This window comes from Taudactylus pleione, unplaced genomic scaffold (genome assembly GCF_031769625.1).
Source record: "Taudactylus pleione unplaced genomic scaffold, aTauple2 ptg000225l, whole genome shotgun sequence".
NCBI classification, from domain to species: domain Eukaryota; kingdom Metazoa; phylum Chordata; class Amphibia; order Anura; family Myobatrachidae; genus Taudactylus; species Taudactylus pleione.
Genome location: NW_028284627.1, coordinates 13299492 through 13313474, shown reverse-complemented (window position 1 = coordinate 13313474; position 13983 = coordinate 13299492). Strand labels below are relative to the sequence as shown.

The 13983-nt window shown below is 47.2% G+C and overlaps 1 protein-coding gene across 3 annotated transcripts in view; it reads right to left on the bottom strand.

Annotated features, from left to right (window-relative positions):
• CLINT1 (clathrin interactor 1) overlaps nt 1–13983 on the bottom strand; it is a 98667-nt gene that overhangs the window by 27394 nt on the left and 57290 nt on the right. For all 3 annotated transcript variants that reach the window (XM_088478944.1, XM_088478943.1, XM_088478945.1), the window contains exon 3: nt 2338–2434. In XM_088478944.1, coding sequence (XP_088335070.1) covers nt 2338–2434 — 97 coding nt within the window. The remainder of the gene's footprint in view (nt 1–2337; nt 2435–13983) is intronic.

Genomic DNA, 13983 nt, shown 5'->3' with positions numbered 1-13983 from the left:
CATCCCAATGGTGGACTAGGTAAAACTTGTGATGCGGGTGGGCGCAATTCGCTGTTTCGGTATGCTGGTGATTGCCAAAATTTTTTTTTTTTTATGATTTTGATACAAATAGATAAAAAAAAATATATATCACATAAAATAAACACAAGTTGCCCATCTTAAAACTATAATCTTAACTTCGCTCTGTATGTAAGAGAGCGGGTCAGATGAAGACTGGATGTGGTAGATTGCAGAAAGTGAGCAAAGTTACTAGCATCCTACTTCCAGCACCAGCTCCCCCCTTCCCTGGAGTACTGAAACTGAGATTTCATTGCACAAAAAAACCCAGAAGGAAATGTTAGTAATAAAAGTAGAGAGCCTGGACGAGCCCGGCAGCTAATCCTCAGAAGAGAGGCTGGATGTATAACTAGTGTGTGTGAACGCATTAAATATTAACGGGAACAGCTCTCTAGGGAGCGTGGGGAGAGACTGCACGGTGCACCCTGCAGGCTGCGTTACTGAACCTCCTGCTTCCAGTCACCCTGAGCAGCAAATCATCTGCTGTGTAACATACATCAAACCTGAGAGCAGGTGTGTGTATGATATACGTGTACACATAAACATTGCAGAAGTATTTTATCTCTTGATACATGTGTAGAGAGAAAAGCAAAATATTCTACATTATGTCAATTATACTGCTCTCGCAATAAGAGGATGCAAAGCGCTTTTCTGTCTCCCACCAAAGCATAAAAGATGCTTCTGGTTTAACATTGTAACTATGGAGTATAAAGGAAAGAAGTCATGAACTGAATCAATACTGGCGAATGGTATTATAGGGCAATTACCAACACTGGAGTAATGTGCGCCAATAAAGTTGGCCTATTGCAGAGCTACTAATGGCAGGCAGGAATATAGATGTGTAACACATACAGAAACTTGCCAGAACTGTGCAGGAACGTCCGGTATAGAATAAAGGCTTGCACTCAGCTGTACAAGTGTCTCACTGGACTTATCTCTAGACCAAATTGACTTATGAATGTTACAAGTACCCGTTTAACCTGCAATTTAGGGCCCGATTCACTACGGATCGCGACTGCAATAGCGATTACGCACGCAGTCTCACTGCGATAACATGCTAATCCATTGCGATCACTATGCAGTCGCAGCACTACATAGGGACAACCACCTTACCTTACACACATCAGTAATGTTTAGCAAGACTGCAAAACCATTGGTAACATCGCAGCCTCACGCACACTTGCACAAGCTCTGACCTTACTCAGGAATTGCTGACTTCAACGCACACTGAGTGCTCAGGCTGTGTAAGGTATTGCAGTGGATAATTTAGGAACTCCCATGCAATGGCAATGGCATTCAAACACACTGGCATGCCTGCGTTCTGCAGACCACCCCCCGTCACCACCCACAAATGACACTTTGCAGAGCCATCGCAGAGTGATTGACAGGTAGTCACTGCGATCGCAGTCCCGATCACAGTGGCTAGCTCACGCACTGCGTGCATGCGCAGTATGCAACAATCGGGCGATTGCGTGCGTAATCGCAGTTGCAATCGGTAGTGAATCAGGCCCTTAGTCTAGATTGTACTACAAAGCTGGCCTGTGATGGATAAGGTAAGCCATCTCGGGAGAGAGCATAGTACAGCCTGAAGACTAGATGTGACCGTTAGATAATAGAGTGCTAGCTTCCAGGCCAGCTTTCTCTGAACATCAACACTGCTTCTGGTCGGACTGGAGGAAGCCATTCCGTGAGAGTGCCTATGGCGCTGGATAAAAAGTTTCTTCCAGGTAAACTTTGTGCTTTTTTTTCATTTTAATATAGAGAACAAGATACCGTATAGTAAAGCAAATGATAAACCTTAGAGGACCTAGTGACAGATGCACAGCCTAACATTAACGATCTGAAAGCCACTGGGGACTTCATGTATTAAGACATGAGGCTGCACTTTTAATGTTATACAGGGCTTAGAAATCCAAATTCACTTCATATCCATAGGACATGCAACAGGGGATATGTCCTAATACTACAAGTCATCTTAATGAGCAGTGATGTGCTGAACTAGCGCTCACACCAATAATAACTTGTGCTTTATAAATGCAATTATTAATGCTGACAATTATTAGAGGCATTGTTGATAAAGAATTATGTGATTAACAGAACAATTAAAATTCCCTTTTTTTAAATCCCTGGAGAGACAGAAAATACATGATATTGTATTGTCATTTGTAAATAACTAGGCACGTTTCTCATATAGATTTACAGCACATTACCCGTCACTGTGATTTAGATCAATACAAGGTATACAGTCTTGGGGCATCACAGTTACAAATCACCCATTACCTTGTAAACTCTGCGCCAATTCTTCTTGTTGTCTTTCAGCATTCTCGTCCACAACATGTTCATTAGCTCTGGGAACTGCTCATACATGAATGTTGCCCTGAAACAAAAAAAGATGTTCAGATAATTAAGGATTATTTTTTTTTCTTTAAGCTGTTGTCACTAAGATGAACACTAGATGGCAGTAGATAACAAAGATCAGCAGAAAACAAGGTTCTCTTATTAACACAAAAATTTCGGTCTTGATTCAATTTCACATTTGAAATCAGATACACTTGTACATACATAGGTCGCACACTCCTGCGCTGTGCATCATGAACTTTGGACTTATAGACTTATGCAGCACTCACAAACGTGCCAGGCATAGCATTTGCATAGTGCATTTCTATAAACTAGCTACACAGACCCTGTTTCTCATTCCCTACAGGTTGGTGGCAAGGTCATCACTACACTTTTTAGAAAGTGGACCATGCACATCTAATGTCCCAAATTCAATGTCACAGAAAGTGAAAACAGGATTTTGGTATTTACCGTTAAATCCCTTTCTCAGATTCCAAAGGGGGCACTAAACTCTCAGTACAGTGGGGTATAGATGTGGGATAACCGGGAGCTGGCACTTTAATAAATTTGAATAGTAGCTAGCTCCTTCCCCTCTATACCCCCCTACAGGTCAGTCTTAATAAACTGTGCTGGAGGAGAGCTGGAAATAAGAGTAACAGAGGAGAAGAGAACTAGAACATACATAAACAAGCAGCAAATATGCAAACAAATCAAGCAGACCTTAAAGAAAAAACTGACTGTCCAAACCTGGCAGAACAATAACAAATGCAGGTGGAACAGCGCCGGGTGGGTGTCCAGTGTCCCCTGTGGAATTGGAGAAAGGGATTTAACGGTAAGTACCAAAATCCTGTTTTCTCCTTCATCCACTAGGGGGCACTGGAGTCTCAGTACAGTAGGGACGTCCCAGAGCTCACATCCCGGGCGGGAGAGCGCTGAGAACCCTGCAAAACAGCACGGTCATACTGTGAAGCAGTTGCCGCAAACGTGTCAAAACGGTAAAACTTTGTAAAAGTATGCCGGCCTGACCAAGTGGCCACTCCACAAAGCTGGGTCAGGGAAACCCCGCGGGCAGCCGCCCACGAAGGCCCCACCGAGCGCGTAGAATGCGCTGTGATTGAAGTAGGTGGTTGCTTTGATGCAGCCAGATAGGCTTGTCTGATTTAAATTAGGAGTAAGGGGAACTGGAAAAATTGACGCACTGAATATTAATAGTAGAACATAATGTAATATAATGTAATAGTGCATCAGTAAAACATGCCGGGCAGTGGAGGTGCTCACTAGAGTAAATAGCTGTATTGAAGAAAAAGGAAAAGAAAAAAGAAAAACTATTTTGTGAGCACTCGTTATAAAGATGAAATATTTTAAAACAACTTTTAATCTAGTCAAGATAAAATATAAATCTCTGTATAAAAGGACAAAAGACAAAACATATAACATAAGACAACCCAAATGGGAAAAAATCTGACGGATATATTTATTACAATCTATACATACATAAGTAGTTGAGTTCAATAACCCATCTAAAAAAATAATTAATTATATATATATATATATATATATATATATCCCATCAGGGTAGCAGGTAGATTTGTCACCTCCACATGTGACCTATGTAGGCATAGTTTAAATCAATTGGTTATACAGGCGGCGAAGATCTAAAGCAGTGATATAAACCATATATTGCTTCAATGGCACAATTAAATAAATACCAGTTTGTATGATTTAACTCCTCATAAGAATGAAATATCAGGACGGTCGGGAAAAAGTGCTGCCACCTATAATTCTACTTCTCCTCACTTAGCTACTAGCCATCAATGAGGAGTGAGAGATCATCCAGGAGCAGTAGTGAACCCCTAGAAACAACAGTGTAACCGCAACGTTACTCAATATTTCGCTTCTGCTGTTGAGGGTCTTACATATAGCATTGGACCCCCAATAAGAGAGTTACTTTAAATGAGTTTGTCATCAGCTAATAGAATGGATTGAGAAGAATAGAATTAGCATAGACTAATATAAACCTACTGTTTCATCATCCTATATATGTGAATCTATCAGTAGTCCAAAAAGCATGATATTTACCACAAAGGGCATGTCTTACATAATGACAGAAAAAACAATCCTGGACTGATAGTACATGTGGGATATAGATCAATTCTATATGATAGAGTATCCATGCCATAGGCTTACGGTATATAGAGGCACATATGTAATATAAATACCATTAAAACTTACATACATGAATAGCATGGCTGACACTTATTTATATGTGGGATTATTTTTGCATGTCCTTATTTATAGATTAACTAACAGATATAGTATAAAACATGAAGCGACATATGCCTTCCATATACGATGATAGTGCTTAGAGGTAACTTTCTTTCTAGCCCTTAACATAGTAGGAATCACCCTGGAAGGGATACCCTTCTTTCTTAAGCTAGCCCTTTCAACAGCCACGGCGTCAAACTAAGCCACTTTAAGTCCTGATAAATAAACGGACCCTGCTGCAGTAGATCTTCTTGCAGAGGAAGAGGCCACGGGTCGTCTATCAGTAGAAGACGTAGGTTGGAATACCACGCCCGTCTGGGCCAGTCTGGAGTCACCAACAGAACCTTCACCCTTTCTCGTTTGATTCTTTGCAGCAGACGAGGAAGGAGTGGGAGTGGTGGAAACAGCTCCTTGTCGGTTTCAGTTTGTCTACCTGTTAGAGCATCCACCGCCACTGTCTGTGGATCTCTTGTCCTGGAGCAGTAATGTGGCAATTGATGGTTCACTCTCGATGCCATAAGATCTACCTGAGGGAGACCCCAACGCTGAATCAGTTGTTGGAAGACCTGTGGATTCAGCATCCACTCTCCCGGATGAATGTCCTGTCGACTTAGGTAATCAGCCTCCCAATTTTCTAACCCTGGTATGAAAATTGCTGATATCGCTACCGCATATTCCTCTGCCCATAGAAGAATGTGGCTTACCTCCCCCATGGCGGACTGACACTTGAAAATTGCACTCTGATGGCCTGGCCCTTCAACAGAGGGTGTGCCACCTGAAGACCATAGAACACGGCCCTTAGCTCCAGAATGTTTATGGGCAGTACTGCCTCCAGCCGAGTCCAGCGGCCCTGAAAGTGGCTTCCCTGAGTCACTGCCCCCCATTCTCTCAGACTGGCGTCTGTGGTGAGGAGAATCCATTCCCACAATGCAAACCTCTTGCCTGCCAATAGGTGAGAGGAATTCAGCCACCAAAGGTGAGATGCCCGAGTCCTGGGTGACAGTTGAACTCGCTGGTGAAGGAAGAGGTGGGACCCTGACCACAGAGAGGAGGTCCAGTTGGAATGGATGGGCATGGAACCTCCCGTATTGGATGGACTCGAAGGACGCAACCATCTTTCCCAGAAGGCGAATACACAGGTGCACTGATACCCTGCAATGTCGCAGTATCAATCGCACCATGTGTTGGATGGAGGAGACTTTTTCCTGCTGAAAAAATACCTGCAGATGAGATTTTTGGTAATTCAGGATCCATCAGTGTTGCAACAGAAGACTCTGTGTTACCCGGATGTCTTGCAGTAATTGAGAGACTGACGGAGCCTTGAGGAGTAGGTCGTCCAAGTAAGGGACGATAGTAACCCCTTGTATCCGAAGAAGGGCCATCATTACTGCCATGACCTTCGTGAACACTCTTGGTGCTGATGAAAGACTGAAAGGTAAGGCCTGGAATTGAAAATGAGAGGCCCGCACTGCAAACCGAAGGAATGCCTGATGAGGAGGCCAAATGGGTATGTGGAGATAAGCATCCTTTATGTCTAAGGATACGAGAAACTCGCCCTTCTCTAGCCCTGCAATGTCGGATTGCAGGGACTCCACCTTGAACTTGAAAGTCAGCAAATAAGGATTGAGATGTTTCAAGTTCAGAATGGGTCTCACCGAGCCATCCGGCTTGGGAACCACAAACAAGCTGGAATAAAAGCCTTGACCATGCTGGTGGATAGGGACATGCACAATTACTCGAGAAGACAGTAGCTTTTCTATTGCCTCCTGTATAACAACCCGTTTGTCTGCAGATGCCAGCAAACCGGTTGTGAAAAAACGAGGAAGAGGTTGGATCTGAAAATCCAGCTTCAACCCCTGAATAATGATGTCCTGGACCCATGCGTTCTGGCAAGACTTGATCCAAACTTCTTTGAAATTGCAAAGGTGAGTTACCACCCTGGGGTCCCCCAGGAGAGAAGTGAGCGCGTCTTGCTGGACGCTTAACTGAAGCCTTATCCTGCTAGGAGGATGATGCAGTGGCTCTACCCCTGCCTCTGGAACCACGGGAGATAGCGGGAGCATCTCTGCCACGGTTCCTGAATACGAAAGGACGGTCCGGCAAAGGGCTTCCTGGGGGGAGGAACAGCAGATGGGAGATAAGATACCACCTGTGGCTTGAGATATCCACTTATCCAGTTCCGTTCCATTCGCAGGAGAAGCTCTGTTTGGGAGCGCTTCCACGGCTCTCTTGGATTCCGCATCCGCCTGCCATTGTCGCAGCCACAGGGCTGAGACAGCCAAGGCCAAGGATCTAGAGGAAAGACTACAAATATCCTTAGAAGCCTCTCCGAGAAAAGCAGCAGACTCTGCAATTTGTTCCGCTAGAGGAACCAGATACTCCGCCGGAGTCACAGTTTTAAGGCCCTCAGCGAGCTGCGTAGCCCATGCTTCCACCGCCTTGTTGACCCAACAGCTGACTAATGCGGGTCGAAGAGACACCCATGCTACAGTGTACATTGACTTCAAGGTAGTTTCTAACTTCCTGTCAGAAGGCTCCTTTAAAGACACTGCCCCTGGAACAGGGAGCACTGTCTTTTTTGACAGACATGACACTGAAGTATGCACTGAAGGAGGCGTTTCGCATAAATGCCTGCTTTCTGCAGAAAAGGGATAGTATGATAAAAGCTTTCTTGAAATCTGAAACTTTTTATCTGGGCGTTTCCACGCTGAGGTAAGGATCTCGTCCAATTCCTCAGACACTGGAAAGGAGGTTACCTGTCTTTGCTTTTTATTAAAGATAGACAGCCTAACCTCTACAGGATCCCTGTCCTCAACATGTAACACCTGGCGTATCGCTGCAATCAGCGCCTCTACCCCCTGATATACAGGCTCCACCTCCTCTGGCGCCTGTTCCTCTATAGGTCCTGTACCGCCCCTTCCTCTGTATCAGGAATGTTGTCATCTTCCAGATCATCCCACATAAAGAGGATTCGGTATTAGTCTCCTAGCAGGGACACTAGAGGACGATGCCGCGGGAGGAACCTGGGCTGACATAACCCTTGTGAGCCCTTCCACAGACCTGGCTAAAGACCGCGCCTAGTCTGGTTGAGAAGGCAGACCTTTGAGATCTTTCAACCTCTCTCTCCCTGCGAGAAGCTTCTAGCTCTGCAGACATCTGAGACATGACTGATGGAATTTGATCAGTCCATGAATTTTGTTGGGATGCTGCAGTCTGTGTCTCTGAAACACACTTCTCACACAACAGGGAACTGGATGATAGTCCCTGTGTAAACTTCTCTGCACGATTCTTACAGGAGAAAGTTTTTGTGCAGCCTTAGATGTCATTCTACCACTTCACTGTACACCGATACACAGAGTAAAGACAAACACACACGGAGAGACCATTTGAAGAAGAGATAAGGGTATAGAGGGTGATTATGCTATCCACCCCGCCCAACCAGCGCTGCTTCAGAGACCAGCACTATAAACACAATATAATGCTGTAATCACTGTGTTAACACACTCTGACCTGGGCAGACAGGTCTCTTTCTCTGCGTGTGTCAGCAACCTTGTGTTTGTAAAATGGCCACCAGCCTCCTTCTGGAAGCGCTGGGGCTGCTGGGAGGCAGGAGCAGAACTGCGTGTTAGGCTCTGCCCCCTCCGTTCTGGCGCCTTTCAGCGCTGCTGCTTAGTGCTTTTAATGCCTGCATGTCATTTCCTCCTGGTCACCTTGCTACTCAGAGTTCCAGGAGTCACTAACCTTCTGCTGCCAAATACTGCCGGCGGCAAGCTTGCTAGTGGGGGAGCGCGACGAACACAGCACGCAGCGCGTCTGGCTACCCCCCAGAGACAGTGGTCTCTGTAGCTGAAGACCCCAGCGTGCGCTGCAAGCAGCGGCGGTGAGGTCTCTCGGCAGCTCCAATGAAGCAGACAGGGGCAGTGAGCTGCCTGTCTAATCCTCATGCTGATCGAGGATCCATTGATTTTTTAGCAGAGAGCTCTTGTATGTGATCAGCTCCCTTGGCACAAAATTAAGACTGACCTGTAGGGGGGTATAGAGGGGGAGGAGCTAGCTACTATTCAAATTTATTAAAGTGCCAGCTCCCGGTTATCCCACAGCTATACCCCACTGTACTGAGACTTCAGTGTACCTAGTGGATGAAGGAGAAATATAACATTTCTAACATTCAGATACAGAAACGTGAATTGTAGAAAGTATAGCTGAGCCACAGGGAAAGTTCTTGATGTGCATCCACTGACTTCACTTACAGTGAGCAGGAAATCTTGTGCTTACATACCCAGCAACAAGCACCTATTGGGCTTATGTATTAACGTGATGTCATGTTTACATACTGTACATCTGATATCTCAAAGACACCATTCTAAGATCTGCTTTCATTGCTCAACTTTTCATAGAAAAGTGAAGTAGTCATCTTGTCTGCAATAAGTACTAACGACATAACTGAGATATGAGGCATTGGGATGTCACTAGTTCAGAGGCTGACAGAACACGAATATTGATTCATGTCACAAAATGGCTGCCTTCGCTGCCAAGCCGCAGACACCATTATGTCGACAAGCGTTAGAGCAATGTACGAGCGCCGGCACTAGAACTGTAAGCCCAATCATTTATCATGTTTACAATTGTACTGCCGACACGCATACATTGTTTCAAGTAGCATTTCACACTTGCAGACATAATGTTCCATACCGATTGTCGACAAGATAAATTAAACCCATACTGTGTAGGTACAATCATTTTTTTACATTTTTCATTGGGGGGGTATGGATCAAGCCTTAGAGAGAAAGGTCCTGTAATTTTACAAACTGTGCTAGAGAAAAAAAACTACAGACGCTGATTGGTTAGTAAATTAGCTCTCTCCAAGGCTTGATAAATCTTCTCCCATATATCATTGGCATACGGTTTGAACAACGCTGACCACATATGCACCAAGCCTGCAGAGTATCGGGATCAGGGTCCAATCTAGGCTGCACGGGGGACAGATTAATTATCAGACCATAGCATGTAGTCCATACTGACCAGATTCTGACATTTTTCTAGTACAGGTTAACAGAGTGAGTGTTCAACTGGTTGCTACTATATAATTTGTGCGCCAGTTCTTATAAATAGCCTGTTCTTATTTCAACTATAGTTACGAGTACAAATTACCTTAAATGACGTAATAAAGTATGTGAATGTCAACTCTGCAGCACATTAAAGGGGAAATGTTTTGCTACAGTCTCAATCATGTGGTAGCACATTATTAATGGAGAGAGTTCTGGATTGCTTATTAAAAAGGACTATTCATTTACTGCCCACCCCACTGATTTCCTGGCCTGTGCAGCACTGTATGAGACAGGAAGTGAGGTGTGCAGCACTGTATGAGACAGGAAGTGAGGTGTGCAGCACTGTAAGAGACAGGAAGTGAGGTGTGCAGAGGAATGAATGCTCCAAAACAGCACGCATAGTTTCACATAGTTTGCATTCTAACTTTAGTCAGCTATAAACCTATAAATATTCACCAGCAGTTGTTAGGGGAGGTCATGTAGTAGGTCAGTGACTGTACTATATTGCTGCCCTGGAGTCTCTGTTTGTACCAGGAGTGCCACCCGCATGTAAGACTAGCAAACATTGATTGCTTCTAATGTTGGCAAGAAACTGGAGATTGATAATCTCTCTAGTTTTAGATTTACTCCTTGGGTCAACAATCAGAAGATGAGCACTAAATCAACAGCAGCTAAAATATAAAAAACAAGAGATATGGTAAGAACTTACCTTTGTTATCTCTGTTTCTACGAAGTCCATAGGGTCCACAGGGTTGACCTTGGGTTATAGCTGGAACAGGATCCATGGGCACCACACAGTTAAGCTTTTAGCTCCCAGGATGCACTTGGGTCCTCCTCTATACCCCGCCCCCGAGCCACAGGCACCCCAGTTGGTAAGCAGCCTAGGCCGGAGGAGAATATGGAACAGAGAGAAGGAAGACTGGAACACACAAGAAACCATACTCACAGCAATAGGAGACGGAAAACCGGTGACCAGCCACACAGCCCATTTGAAGCCAGGTGCGTCAGGGCGGGCGCCCTGTGGACCCTATGGACTTCGTAGAAACAGAGATAACAAAGGTAAGTTCTTACCATATCTCTTGTTTTCTACTTCAGGGTCCATAGGGGGTCCACAGGGTTGACCTTGGGGATGTCCCAAAGTAGTACAACTAAGGGCAGGGACGCTCCTGTGCTGAAAGGAGTACCCGGCGCCCAAAGGATGCATCCTGAGAGGCAAAGGTGTCAAACGCATAGAACCTCAAAAACGTTTGAATTGAAGACCAAGTGGCCGCCCTACACAGCTGAACAGCAGAAGCGCCACGTCTAGCAGCCCAAGAGGGACCCACAGAACGAGTGGAATGAGCCTTAACAGAGGCTGGCACAGGTAAGCCCTCCTGTGCATAAGCCTCACAAATAACGGAACGAAGCCAACAGGCTAACGTTTGTTTGTTGGCAGGCCAACCCCTCTTGTGAAAACCAAAGAGGATAAACAAGGAATCAGACTTCCTAACCGAAGCCGTCCGGTCTACATAAATTCTAAGCGCCCGGACCACATTTAAGGAAGTCTCACCAGCTGAAAGATCAGGGGACTGAAAAGCTGGCACAACAAGTTCCTGATTAATATGGAACTTCGAGACCACTTTGGGCAAAAACTCAGGACGAGTGCGGAGCACCGCTCTGTCCTGGTGAAAAATTAGGAAAGGAGGGCGACAGGAAAGCGCCCCCAATTCAGACACCCTCCTGGCCGAAGCAATTGCCAGGAGAAAAACCGTCTTAAATGTCAGCCACTTGAGCTCCACCGCCTCAAGAGGCTCAAACGGAGGACCCTGCAGGACCCGTAGCACCACCGCCAAGTCCCAAGGAGCCACCGGAGGCACAAAGGGAGGCTGGATCCTGATAACACCTTGGAAAAAGGTGTGAACGTCTGGTAGTATTGCAATCCGCCGTTGAAACCACACGGACAAGGCGGACACATGAACCTTCAGAGATGCAAGGCGTAAGCCGAGATCCAATCCTGACTGAAGAAATTCCAAGATCCTAGAAACTCGGAACACCTGAGGATCATAAAGTCTGGACTCACACCACTGAAAGTAAGTGTGCCACACTCTGTGATAAATCCGTGCTGAAGCAGGCTTGCGTGCCCTGAGCATCGTACCAATAACCGAACTGGAGAAGCCCCGAGACCTCAAGACGGCTGTCTCAAGAGCCACGCCGTCAAAGACAGCCGACCCAGATCCGGGTAAAGGCAGGGCCCCTGAGACAACAGGTCCCGACGTTGAGGAAGAAGGTACGGAACGTCGATGGAGAGGCTCCTCAGATCGGAGTACCAAGGACGTCTGGGCCAGGCCGGAGCTACCAGCACGAGCATGCCGCCGTCCTGCTTGAATTTCCGCAGAACCCGAGGAAGCAGGGATATCGGAGGAAACAGATACGCCAGGTGAAAAGTCCATGTCAGCGACAGCGCGTCCACCAGACTTGCACCTGCGTCTCTTGTCCTTGACCCGTAAACGGGCAACTTGTGATTGTGACGGGAGGCCATCAAGTCCAGCTCCGGCAGTCCCCACCTGTCCACGAGTAGCTGAAACACCTCTGGGTGAAGCGACCATTCCCCGGGATGCACGTCGTGACGGCTGAGGAAGTCCGCCTCCCAATTGAGGACTCCGGGGATGAAGACCGCCGAGATCACTGGAATGTGACCCTCCGCCCAAGACAGGATACGAGACACCTCCGACATCGCTGCCTGACTGCGAGTTCCGCCTTGGTGATTGATATACGCCACCGTGGTGGCGTTGTCGGACTGCACCTGTACCGCCCTTCCGTGAAGAGCGGGGCCGGACGACTGCAGGGCCTTGTATACTGCCCGCAGTTCCAGGATGTTGATGGGGAGAAGTGCTTCTTCCGCTGACCAACGACCCTGAAGCGACAAAGAGCCGGTCACTGCCCCCCAACCCCGGAGACTGGCATCCGTCGTGAGCAGGACCCAGTCCGGGACCCAAAATGGGCGCCCCTCGACCAGATGAGCTGTCTGAAGCCACCAAGCCAAAGATAGCCGAACGTCCGGAGACAACACCAGCACCTGAGAGCGGATCCGGTGAGGTAACCCGTTCCATTCTGATAGAATCAGCCCCTGCAGGGGCCGGGAATGGAACTGGGCAAATTCCACCATGTCGAATGTCGACACCATGGACCCCAGAACTCTCATAGCCGAATGGACCGACAGGCGGCAACGGCTCAGGCAACTGCGTATCCGCAGCTGTAGTGAGGCGACCTTCTCCGGAGTCAGGAAGATCCTTTGCTGACGCGAATCCAGCAGGGCTCCCAAATGAACCATCCGCTGTGATGGAATCAGGGAGGACTTTTTCCAATTTATCAACCACCCGTGTGCTTGCAGGCAAGCGATCGTCAGGTGGAGATGTTGAAGCAGTACCTCCGGGGAGCTCGCCAGCAACAGGAGGTCGTCCAGGTACGGCAGCAGCCGTACATTCTGGTTCCGAAGATGTGCGGCCATGACCGCCATAATCTTCGTGAACACCCTCGGTGCCGTGGAGAGACCAAAGGGTAGCGCCCGGAACTGATAGTGGTGTTGAAGGATAGCGAACCTCAGATACCGCTGGTGTGAAGATGCTATCGGAACATGGAGGTAGGCGTCCTGGATGTCCAGGGACACCATGTAATCCCCCGGTTCCATCGCCAGAATGATGGAACGTAACGTTTCCATCCTGAACTTGGGAACTCTGAGGAATTTGTTCAGAGACTTCAAGTTGAGGATAGGGCGATGAGAACCATTGGGTTTCTGCACCAGAAACAGAGACGAATAATACCCCGTCCCTCGTTGTGATAGAGGAACGGGAACAATGACCCCTGCTTTCAGCAAGGACTCTATAGCCTCCTGAACCTGTAACGCCTTGGTCTTGTCCTGAGAAGGACTTGTGCAGAAAAACTGGTGGGGTGGTCTGTGCCGAAAAGACAGGGCGTACCCCTGGGAGACCACTTCTCGAACCCAGGCATCCGTGGTGGTATTGTGCCAGCACTGGGCAAATAGAAGAAGTCGGCCTCCCACTCTGAGGTCCCCCAGAGGGAGGCCCGTCCCATCAGGCCGCAGGTTTATCTTCCTGCTTGGAAGAAGGGCGCCGAGCACTCCAGGCTTGCTTCTTGGGTTTAGAGGCCGTCTTACTCGCAGACTGTCTCGGGAAGGACTGACCTTTCGCCTTACCCTGAACCCGAAAGGAACGAAAAGCCGAACTCCGAACCTTAGCAGGCAGTGCCGCCGAAGGGAGGAAGGCCGACTTGGATTTAG